Source organism: Cyprinodon variegatus, unplaced genomic scaffold, assembly GCF_000732505.1.
Source record: "Cyprinodon variegatus isolate N-32 unplaced genomic scaffold, C_variegatus-1.0 Scaffold1082, whole genome shotgun sequence".
Taxonomy (NCBI): Eukaryota; Metazoa; Chordata; class Actinopteri; order Cyprinodontiformes; family Cyprinodontidae; genus Cyprinodon; species Cyprinodon variegatus.
The window spans coordinates 188,696-200,029 of NW_015151535.1; the positions used below are offsets into that span (position 1 = coordinate 188,696).

Sequence of the window (11,334 nt, forward strand, 5' to 3'; positions counted from 1 at the left end):
ACCTTGTTCGGGGATCAGTCTTTGCCGGACCCTCATTGACGTTTTTTTGAGCCCACAGCTGTGCCAACTCCAATTTCTCTGTCCTGTAACGACCTGAACTGGAATAAACTCTGTTACTTTTTTACTCCTGTTTTATAGTCCTTTTTATATGGTGTTACCCAGTTTGAGTTAAGAGTAGTAAATAACTTGCTCGCAGGAAAAGAACCGTAAGGGAAGTTCCGAGGCGCAACCAACTTCAGGGGGACCTAAGTTCTTTATTTAACAAAAACTAAAAAACACAAAACTGTATGTTGTTTCATAAGGTGGCAAAAAATTATCCTGTAGAATATACCCAACAAAAATAATAGGTTGTGTTTTATTTAAAGGTCTTGTAATATTTATGTATCAAATGGCGGCTCAGGTTGAATTGACCTTGCAGAACCCTGATACAGTAGATTGACTAAAATCCTGAGTAAATGCATGTCAATTGGTTGCAATGGTCCTAAAACAGCTCTGAAACAGAGAGTATTTCATAAATTTTTTTGTTTTTGACAGATGCTTTTAGTTCAGTGGTGTTGTCTATGAGTGTGTGTGATTTATTTTCTTCCAAGCAATGTCTTTAAGGGATTCTGAACAAAGCCTTATTGACTTTTGGGTCTGCTTTAGCTCTATTGTTTGAAGGTCCAATGCCTACCAGCCTACAACTTTGCACTTAGGAACATTTTTGCCCAGTATAACTTAATATTTGATTGAACTATTCTAGATTTCCAAATAATCCAGGTTTCCAGTGCCAATACCATTCATTTTGCAGAATAACTTTTTTACATCACTCGGGTTATAATAGATATAATATTATAGAAATTAAAATAGCTGAAACACTGAAATATTAGTACCAATACTTATACTAGGAAAAATGCAAAATGCCATTTTAGATTCCATAGCACTATTTTAAAGTCAAATCTACTTCTGCTGAAAGCAAAAATATTATTTTATATAATATGACAAATGTACCCACAATTTTCTAAATCAAATTATGACCAACCACAATTGGATTACTGAGATCTAAAATCCATTTTTAGTCATCCAGAATTTTTATTTTAGATAGTAGTAATGCAATTTCTGATATGATATATGACACATAAATGGGGAAAAGGGACATCATTTGTACTTGTAAGAATTACTTTTCAGACATCTGAAATGTTCAGTTAAGATGAGGAATATTATTAAAGATATCTGAAATACATGTCTGGTCAAGCAAATATATTGTAATGATGCCAGTTACGCCGAGGTAATGCCGTCAACAGGTTTTATTTAGCAAACACGATCTGTTACTTTTGAGGCTACAGCTCGCGCCCCTCACAACATGGCTAGCACACACACAACGGTAGCTCCTCAGTTAGCCTCGCTCAACCCGCTCAACACTTCCGGTCCAGGAACCGCTGCTCTCCCAGCTCCCCCCCAACCCCCCCTCTCTCTCAGACACCTAGAACCTCATTGAAGCTCAGACTTTAACTTAGTTTGCACGTTAAACAGGATTATAAAATCATTTACAGTACGAAAAGGAAACTATTAAAAACAACTAATTTACAAGAAGCGAAAAGCCCAGTCGCCCAAACTGGATTAGTCTTCAAATGAACGTGGAGAAGCGGCGTTGATGAAACCATGAATAAATTCTGCAGATAGGATGAAAAATCTGGAGAGAGAAATGTAATTAGTGATATCTAAAATACAATTCTGACTAGGAACATTGTAATTGTGACTAGGAAGAATGCTTTATTGTTATCTACAGTAGAAATATGACTAGTTAGGCTGCTTATTTTATGTCAAAACCAAGCCTCATTATTTTGAAAGTTATTCAAAAAAAGTTTTTAAGTATCTAGAACTGCATTTGGTATAGTTAGTAGTCAATATCACCAGTTGATATCTATAATTATAATCTGTAAAATATATTTTTGACATCAATAATTTGATTTCTGGATATCTATTATGTTATATTCAATTTTGATATCTGAAATTGTCATTTTGACTAGTAATAACTCTATTATTGAGATCTGATATTAGAGTTCATTCTCTTTATAATTCATCTTTAGATAGGAAGAATGTTTATTTTAGATAGGAAAAGTTTTATTTTAGATTTCTGGAAGTAAAAAGGCCAATACACATGAATGAGAAACGTGATGTTATTTCTACTAGTAAGAATTTTAAGATATCTAAAATCATTTTTTTAAAATAGCAACATTTTTATTTTAGATATCTTAAATGTTAATTTTGACTAGGAAGAAATGCATTTGAGATATTTGAAGTAAATTTACAGTCAAGCTAATAAATGTCAGAATGTAAAAATTTCTAAAGATTTCCAGTTATCTGAAAGTTTATTCTAACTAGTGCAATTATATTTTATGCATCCTGAAATTAAATTTTTACTGGTAAAAATGTAATTTAGGATATCTATACAGTGGTAGCCATTCATACTTTGCTGGGAGTTGCAGGGAAGTGGGCTGCTATTTCACTGGCATTTTTCTGTTTAAAAGTCTTAAAAATCTCTTCCATCTCAATCTCAGAAATAAAGTATGAGCTTCTGGTCGACATGGAGGACTTTGAAGTAAATAACGTTTATGCTAGTTAATCCTTGTTCTCTATTTGCCCAGAGTCTTTTGGATATACTCTGCGTGTTGCTGGATTCAGTGGTGGTGGGGGGCAGGTGGGTGCCAGCTGGTTAAGATGCAGGAAGACACATTATTTCTTTCTTCTTTAACCAACATGAGATATTTCTGCATGGTTGGGATTTACTTTTATTGTTGAATTTTACCAGTTATTTTTTTTCACAAGCATGTTCCTTCAAAGTTTAGTTTAGGTTTGTACTAAGCCTTCTTCAGTCTTTAATTTTTAGAGCTACCTTTTATTACTAATAAACTGTATGCATTTTGAGGGCCATATCTAGTAAATTTGCACATCTACCAGTTTAATTACTTAAACATTCCTCTTTGCAAAACAGCAAAAGTTTAGCTAACCTGGAGGGCCAAATTGATAACGCATAGCACTCAGCTTTATTACTGCCGACAGCTAAATTGGGAGATCAAAAATCAACACCTACAGTAGTAGCCATTCAAAAATTCCCCCTCTTTCCCTGATGGGTCCTTTTTAAACTTCAATCTTTGTACTAAAATATTTTTTTCTGTCATGATTTGTGGACATTATCATATAAAGAGAAAGAGTTATCTTCTGGTCAGAAGATATGCACAGCCTGCCATCTTCACAGATATAAATCATCCGGCAAGTAAGACTAAATCTCAAGTAAGACTAAATCTCAAACGTATACATGCACATTCAAGATATGCACCAATGAATAGTACAAAAAATCCTTCTAACTTTAGTTTCTTCTCTTTGTTTTGTATACTCTATAGGCCAGAGGACAGTCTGTGTCACTGAATATCTTCTACTCTAAGGTTATTCAACTATATAGGCAGAAAGGCAGAATTGTTTGTGAACGTTTCCAGTGTAATTTGCTGCCCCCTGCTGTTCAGTTCTGGTATAAATAAAGATCCTTGGAGACAAAAAGGATTTTTCAGTTTTGTTTTATTTATTTCCCATTGAGAGCATGATAAGTTTGCTTGTAAATATATGATTATATCTATATCATTAATCAGGTGGGATAGCATAACAGGCAGCTTAAGCTGCAGTTCAGGAGAGGGAAAACTGCATATTCATTTAACTACTAAAAAGAAAGACAAGATTATGTAAAACAACCTTAAGACAGTCTAAAGAAAACTGTGAGAGAAAGAGAACACATTGATTTCTGTCAAATATTTACAGTATAGCACATGATCCACCCTCCGTCTTGCACTGATGCTCAGCTTCTCTTCTGGCATTTTCTTCATAGTAGGCTTGCAGACTCTCTTCATGCTGTCTTAATTCTCTTTCTCTCTGTCCATTCATCATATCCATCATGGCTTTCATCTCTGTTTGTCTCTCCTCTCTCTCTCTTTGTCTCTCTTCCTTTAGCCACTCAAACGACTTCCTCTGCTGCTCATCTAGCTCCTGTCTGGCCATCCTTCTCTCTTCCTCTCTTTCCTTCCTCTCTCTCTCTCTCTCAGCTCTAAGAAGCTCATTCATTTTCTGCATCTCTCTCTGATACTTTTCCTGTATTTCTCTCTCTAGTTTTTCTCTCTCTTTTCGCATCTGCTCTTCTTTCTCCCTCAGCAGACGTTGTTTCCTCTCTACGATTTCTCTCTCAGCCTTTTGGAACATCTCATTGGTGTAGTGACTTCCTCCATTTTTATGTACAATTTGTTTTATCTTCTGGAGCAGCTCAGTGACCTGAGGCTTTTTATCACTCTGACTGTTGCTGAACACATGATACTGGCCGTTACATCTTTTTACAAGTTCCTGTAGTTCTGAGCTTTCTTCCAAGAACTCTTCTATAGTGGTGTCTTGAAGCAGGTCTCCATGAGTAAAGAGAACCATGCTGTATTTATCAGCATCCTTTCCAAAGATTTCTTGAATCTTTTGGACTGATTTCTTTTCCTCTTCAGTGAACCTGTTCAGTGCAATGACCACCAGGAAGATGTGGGGTCCAGGAGCAGCAAAAGGAATGCAGAGGCTAAAATCTTTCACTGTTTTTTCCTCATTAAACCTGGTGTCAGACAGGCCAGGTGTGTCAATAACAGCGATCTGGTTACCATCAACAGCTGTGTTACATTTGGAGCAATTCACAGTCAGTGATCTGGGGCTGCATTTAGACTCGAAGCACCGTCGCCCTAAAATGGTGTTTCCAGAGGCACTCTTCCCACTTCCAGTCTTCCCCACTAAAACAATCCTCAGCTCTTTGTTGTTGGATAAGTTTGTAGCTGTAAAGAATAAAATTAATTTGTATGGGTATACTGAAATGTAGAAATAAAGAAGATGAAGTTCATGTTAATGTTCAAATCTAGGATGTTTTAGGCCGAAAAGAGGAAAGGCTAAAACATATTTATATTCAATTGTATAAATAAATATATAAAAAAACTGAAACTCTGATACAACTTCTATAATGCTTCAAGCTTAAAAGAGGGAAATACCAAAATACTGTATGTTTATGTTCTATTAGAATAGGAAGACAAACTGTGTATATTTCCTGACTTACCAGAGTTGTTGGCTTTGTTTGAGCTGAAGTCCAGCTTCTCCATGATCAGGCTGAAGAGAGCAGGGAGGATGCTGAGATGAAGCAGTAGTGAATACAATCAAAGCAGCCTGCTCCTTTTATACTGTAGACCAGTTTGTCAAAATGAAACTGAAACTTCTTTTTGTGCTGCAGTAACTGAAACCCTCAAGGGGAAAAAAAAACCCTGTACACTGATATTCCACTGCTGTTATGGGGGGTAGACCTGTGAACAAAGATTAACTGGTTTTTATTTGTGCATTGCCAAATGAGGCATCATCTTTGACTTTTGCTTTCTTTTAAGAAAACTTGTTTTTGGTTGGTCTACTGTATGTGTACCTCCTCTCAAGGCTTCTAATGAATCTTTAAAGCTTAATATTTTGTATTTTAAATAGTTGGTTGCCATAGTTTTTTCATGAGAGTGATGGCTGCTTTTCTTCAGCTTGTCCTATATGCTCAAACTCATATATGTTCATGCAAAAGATTAGTCTTAATATTTGCTCTGCAAATATTCTGCTTAAAATATTTTTTAATGAAAGTAATGGTTTCTGTCAATTAGGGCTCAGAGAAATCTGAACAACAATGCAACTCCTTTTTGAGCTCCACCTTCAAATTTGTCCTACCCTTAGATCAAAGCTCGGATTCCCCTTACTCTAATGTCAGCATTTACAAGAAATGGCACCTCTTAGAGAAACTGAAAACACAGGAAGGCTATCTGGTTGTTTATAAAAAATGCTGAAAAGGAAAGCGAAAGGAAAATGAAGCTACTTAGTGGATGGATAAACACTGAGCATTTAGTTCTGCAAATCATTTCAGTCCTATTAATAATAAAGAGACCAAATTTCCCATCAAAGACATAACCATCACCAAGTTTTTTTTTTTTTTTTAGTTCCTGCCTCATTCCCAGACAAGAGCCTATGCTTATGTTTACATGGATAACATTCATGTATTTCTATTGACATAAATCATTATTTCATACTTGAAAGACAAGACAAACTTTTTTTTCAAATTTTAGAAAAAGAAATTCTATCTTGTACTTATTTTTTATTTTAAAATTGACAGGTTTTATTTTCCAAACAGTTTTCCACCATGTGACTAACAAAAAGTGATGCATTCTTGTTTTTATCCAATTTTAATCCATTTACTCCTTTATAATAACTTTAACCATGGAGAAAACCATGGTTTCTTTTCATTTCCATAATGACAACATTTCAGATCCTAAGCAAACCGCCAGGCCAGGATAGAGCCGCTAATGTCAGTTCTCTTAAATTACATCACATTCCCAGCTAAGCCGTTAGTAAAGACAAGTTGTAGAAGTTAATTTTTACCCTTAAAGGCAGTTTCAAACATAGACAACAGGATTTTAGCAAATTTGCTGTACATTGTCAAAATACTGCCTTTAACAAGTAAGCTGGAAAACATCTCTATACGGTTATTCAGCCAAAAGACTGCATTTAGGTTTGAGTAGTCTTTTAACAACAAAAGAACATGTGACATTCTGAAATGATGTTAAAATACTGCTAAAGTCATTAGCAAAACTGATAAACGATTGTCTATTTAAGGGTCCTGTGGGTTTTTTTTTCCCAGCATGATCTTTTGTTTTTCTCTCTCTCTTCTGCAGGTGGCTGCCTATTAGTGGGGATGTGCGCAAGTGTTTGGTGTTTTGTGGTGGCGGGGATGTCTTGAAGGCGGGTGGCTGTCAACACTTTGACGCCAGACTGTAAGCCATATGTGGTAAGAACCCGGCCAGCGTCTCACGTGTTTTTTCCCCACGCTAAACCTGTCTCCTGTGCCCTAGGTTGTTTGGCTCTGAATCCAACTTCGAAGCACCTTCATCGCAGACCTCTGCTGAGCCAGTCACCCTCTGATGCACTTCACCTCAAAGATATTCAAGCCATCATGCCAGTGCTAAATCAGCGCGACGCCCTGCTGACTGTGACTTGCCGCTGCCCTGCAGACCAATTGGCCAAGCCCTGCTTAACCCTCCACCAACCAGCCTCTTTTCACTTGGCAGCCACCTTACCAGCTGCAAACTAATGCATTCCTGACCTGTGGACCCCCACAGTGCTGCTCCCTCTCTCCGGTGGATTGTACCTGTATGATTTTTTTTCAATCATTGCACGTAGCAACAGCTCACACTGTGCGATGAAACTGCAGGGTTTAAAAGTTCACAGCTTATGATGTATGTTCTCACAATGTGCAGCCTGAGGCTCTGATGCGATCTACCTGCTCACAATAAATGTCTAAAAACCATGTCGGACTCATATCTTTAGTAAGATAGCGCCACTCAGACGTGTCTATCCGGAAACCAAGCAAGTAAAAGAGGAGAAAGACGAAGTGTTGATGCCTCCTATTAAATATGAAGCTTGCTGAAGTGAAACACGCTGCCCTGGCAATTTGTGCAATTTTGTGTGCTGAAAACCCTAAAAAGAAACGGCGACAACGTATTTGGATAAAGACGTGGCTAAACAAATGTGGCTACTATAGTCTGTCAATTTTACAGAAAGAACTCCATTTCACTCGTACCCCCACCATGGTTCTGTGTTTTCATTTGAAAGAAAGATGAAGAACAATCCTTGTTTGCCCACTAAGCGATTTGCCTATGAACACCTCACTAGGGCCGACTGAATTTCAAACATGTTTGATTTTCTTCCAGAATTATGATTCTAGATCGGGCATTAATCGTAAGATGCTGATATCCCCATGTTAGCTGCTGTACACTACACAACGCACACAAGATCAGGCTGAAAGTTGGCCCGATCGAAAAATTATCGTACGATTGGATAATCGGCCTGCAAAAAAAAATCTTCAGTGTGTGCCCGGCTTTAGCGTTTTAGTATTGTTGCTCTCCTCATTCACAGACTCCCTTTAACTGTTGCTCTCTGTTGCAGTGTGCCTCACGCTCCCTTCATTCCAGACGCCCTGAAGAAACTCTGCATATTGCTTTTTGTTTTTTTCTTTAATAAACAATCCTAAATATAAATGTTTCCCACCGCATGCATGAAGCTGTTGCAGAGCTGCAGAGCTCCTTCTGTGACAGACTGCTGCACCCTAAATAAATCAGGTAGCATTATCACAGATCCTTCCTCACAGCAGCTGTAAGAATCTATAACTACAACTGTTCCCAATGACCTCAAAAAGGTTGTTACATTCATGCTGATTTTGCAGTTTTTATCTTAGTTAAATAACATGCTGCTGTCATTTTGCACAGTTCTGATGTTGCTGCTATTTTCAAACATCCATTACTGTGAAAATGTCCATAGCTTTATATTGGTTATTTATTCTGCAGGTGTACAGTATTTATATTGTTAAAACACTTTACAGTACAGTATTTCTTTTGCTTTTTTTAAAATCTTCATTATTATGTTATTTTTATACACTTTTCTAAGGTCCACATTTTTGTGGCACTTTTTTCTATAATCGTGTTTGCTGCTGCTGTNCTGGTTTCCATCAACAGCTGTGTTACATTTGGAGCAATTCACAGTCAGTGATCTGGGGCTGCATTTAGACTCGAAGCACCGTCGCCCTAAAATGGTGTTTCCAGAGGCACTCTTCCCACTTCCAGTCTTCCCCACTAAAACAATCCTCAGCTCTTTGTTGTTGGATAAGTTTGTAGCTGTAAAGAATAAAATTAATTTGTATGGGTATACTGAAATGTAGAAATAAAGAAGATGAAGTTCATGTTAATGTTCAAATCTAGGATGTTTTAGGCCGAAAAGAGGAAAGGCTAAAACATATTTATATTCAATTGTATAAATAAATATATAAAAAAACTGAAACTCTGATACAACTTCTATAATGCTTCAAGCTTAAAAGAGGGAAATACCAAAATACTGTATGTTTATGTTCTATTAGAATAGGAAGACAAACTGTGTATATTTCCTGACTTACCAGAGTTGTTGGCTTTGTTTGAGCTGAAGTCCAGCTTCTCCATGATCAGGCTGAAGAGAGCAGGGAGGATGCTGAGATGAAGCAGTAGTGAATACAATCAAAGCAGCCTGCTCCTTTTATACTGTAGACCAGTTTGTCAAAATGAAACTGAAACTTCTTTTTGTGCTGCAGTAACTGAAACCCTCAAGGGGAAAAAAAAACCCTGTACACTGATATTCCACTGCTGTTATGGGGGGTAGACCTGTGAACAAAGATTAACTGGTTTTTATTTGTGCATTGCCAAATGAGGCATCATCTTTGACTTTTGCTTTCTTTTAAGAAAACTTGTTTTTGGTTGGTCTACTGTATGTGTACCTCCTCTCAAGGCTTCTAATGAATCTTTAAAGCTTAATATTTTGTATTTTAAATAGTTGGTTGCCATAGTTTTTTCATGAGAGTGATGGCTGCTTTTCTTCAGCTTGTCCTATATGCTCAAACTCATATATGTTCATGCAAAAGATTAGTCTTAATATTTGCTCTGCAAATATTCTGCTTAAAATATTTTTTAATGAAAGTAATGGTTTCTGTCAATTAGGGCTCAGAGAAATCTGAACAACAATGCAACTCCTTTTTGAGCTCCACCTTCAAATTTGTCCTACCCTTAGATCAAAGCTCGGATTCCCCTTACTCTAATGTCAGCATTTACAAGAAATGGCACCTCTTAGAGAAACTGAAAACACAGGAAGGCTATCTGGTTGTTTATAAAAAATGCTGAAAAGGAAAGCGAAAGGAAAATGAAGCTACTTAGTGGATGGATAAACACTGAGCATTTAGTTCTGCAAATCATTTCAGTCCTATTAATAATAAAGAGACCAAATTTCCCATCAAAGACATAACCATCACCAAGTTTTTTTTTTTTTTTTAGTTCCTGCCTCATTCCCAGACAAGAGCCTATGCTTATGTTTACATGGATAACATTCATGTATTTCTATTGACATAAATCATTATTTCATACTTGAAAGACAAGACAAACTTTTTTTTCAAATTTTAGAAAAAGAAATTCTATCTTGTACTTATTTTTTATTTTAAAATTGACAGGTTTTATTTTCCAAACAGTTTTCCACCATGTGACTAACAAAAAGTGATGCATTCTTGTTTTTATCCAATTTTAATCCATTTACTCCTTTATAATAACTTTAACCATGGAGAAAACCATGGTTTCTTTTCATTTCCATAATGACAACATTTCAGATCCTAAGCAAACCGCCAGGCCAGGATAGAGCCGCTAATGTCAGTTCTCTTAAATTACATCACATTCCCAGCTAAGCCGTTAGTAAAGACAAGTTGTAGAAGTTAATTTTTACCCTTAAAGGCAGTTTCAAACATAGACAACAGGATTTTAGCAAATTTGCTGTACATTGTCAAAATACTGCCTTTAACAAGTAAGCTGGAAAACATCTCTATACGGTTATTCAGCCAAAAGACTGCATTTAGGTTTGAGTAGTCTTTTAACAACAAAAGAACATGTGACATTCTGAAATGATGTTAAAATACTGCTAAAGTCATTAGCAAAACTGATAAACGATTGTCTATTTAAGGGTCCTGTGGGTTTTTTTTTCCCAGCATGATCTTTTGTTTTTCTCTCTCTCTTCTGCAGGTGGCTGCCTATTAGTGGGGATGTGCGCAAGTGTTTGGTGTTTTGTGGTGGCGGGGATGTCTTGAAGGCGGGTGGCTGTCAACACTTTGACGCCAGACTGTAAGCCATATGTGGTAAGAACCCGGCCAGCGTCTCACGTGTTTTTTCCCCACGCTAAACCTGTCTCCTGTGCCCTAGGTTGTTTGGCTCTGAATCCAACTTCGAAGCACCTTCATCGCAGACCTCTGCTGAGCCAGTCACCCTCTGATGCACTTCACCTCAAAGATATTCAAGCCATCATGCCAGTGCTAAATCAGCGCGACGCCCTGCTGACTGTGACTTGCCGCTGCCCTGCAGACCAATTGGCCAAGCCCTGCTTAACCCTCCACCAACCAGCCTCTTTTCACTTGGCAGCCACCTTACCAGCTGCAAACTAATGCATTCCTGACCTGTGGACCCCCACAGTGCTGCTCCCTCTCTCCGGTGGATTGTACCTGTATGATTTTTTTTCAATCATTGCACGTAGCAACAGCTCACACTGTGCGATGAAACTGCAGGGTTTAAAAGTTCACAGCTTATGATGTATGTTCTCACAATGTGCAGCCTGAGGCTCTGATGCGATCTACCTGCTCACAATAAATGTCTAAAAACCATGTCGGACTCATATCTTTAGTAAGATAGCGCCACTCAGACGCGTCTATCCAGAAACTAA

General features: G+C 37.4%; 1 protein-coding gene across 1 annotated transcript; it reads right to left on the minus strand.

Annotated features, from left to right (window-relative positions):
• Nucleotides 1–3,575: 3,575 nt before the first annotated feature.
• On the minus strand, nucleotides 3,576–5,173 carry LOC107101332 (GTPase IMAP family member 4-like). Its single transcript, XM_015400207.1, has 2 exons — nucleotides 5,102–5,173; nucleotides 3,576–4,826 (listed from the first exon to the last, which is right to left on the minus strand). Exons 1-2 carry the CDS (start codon nucleotides 5,142–5,144, stop codon nucleotides 3,787–3,789), a joined length of 1,083 nt encoding a protein of 360 aa, XP_015255693.1. The 5' UTR covers nucleotides 5,145–5,173; the 3' UTR covers nucleotides 3,576–3,786.
• Nucleotides 5,174–11,334: the final 6,161 nt, after the last annotated feature.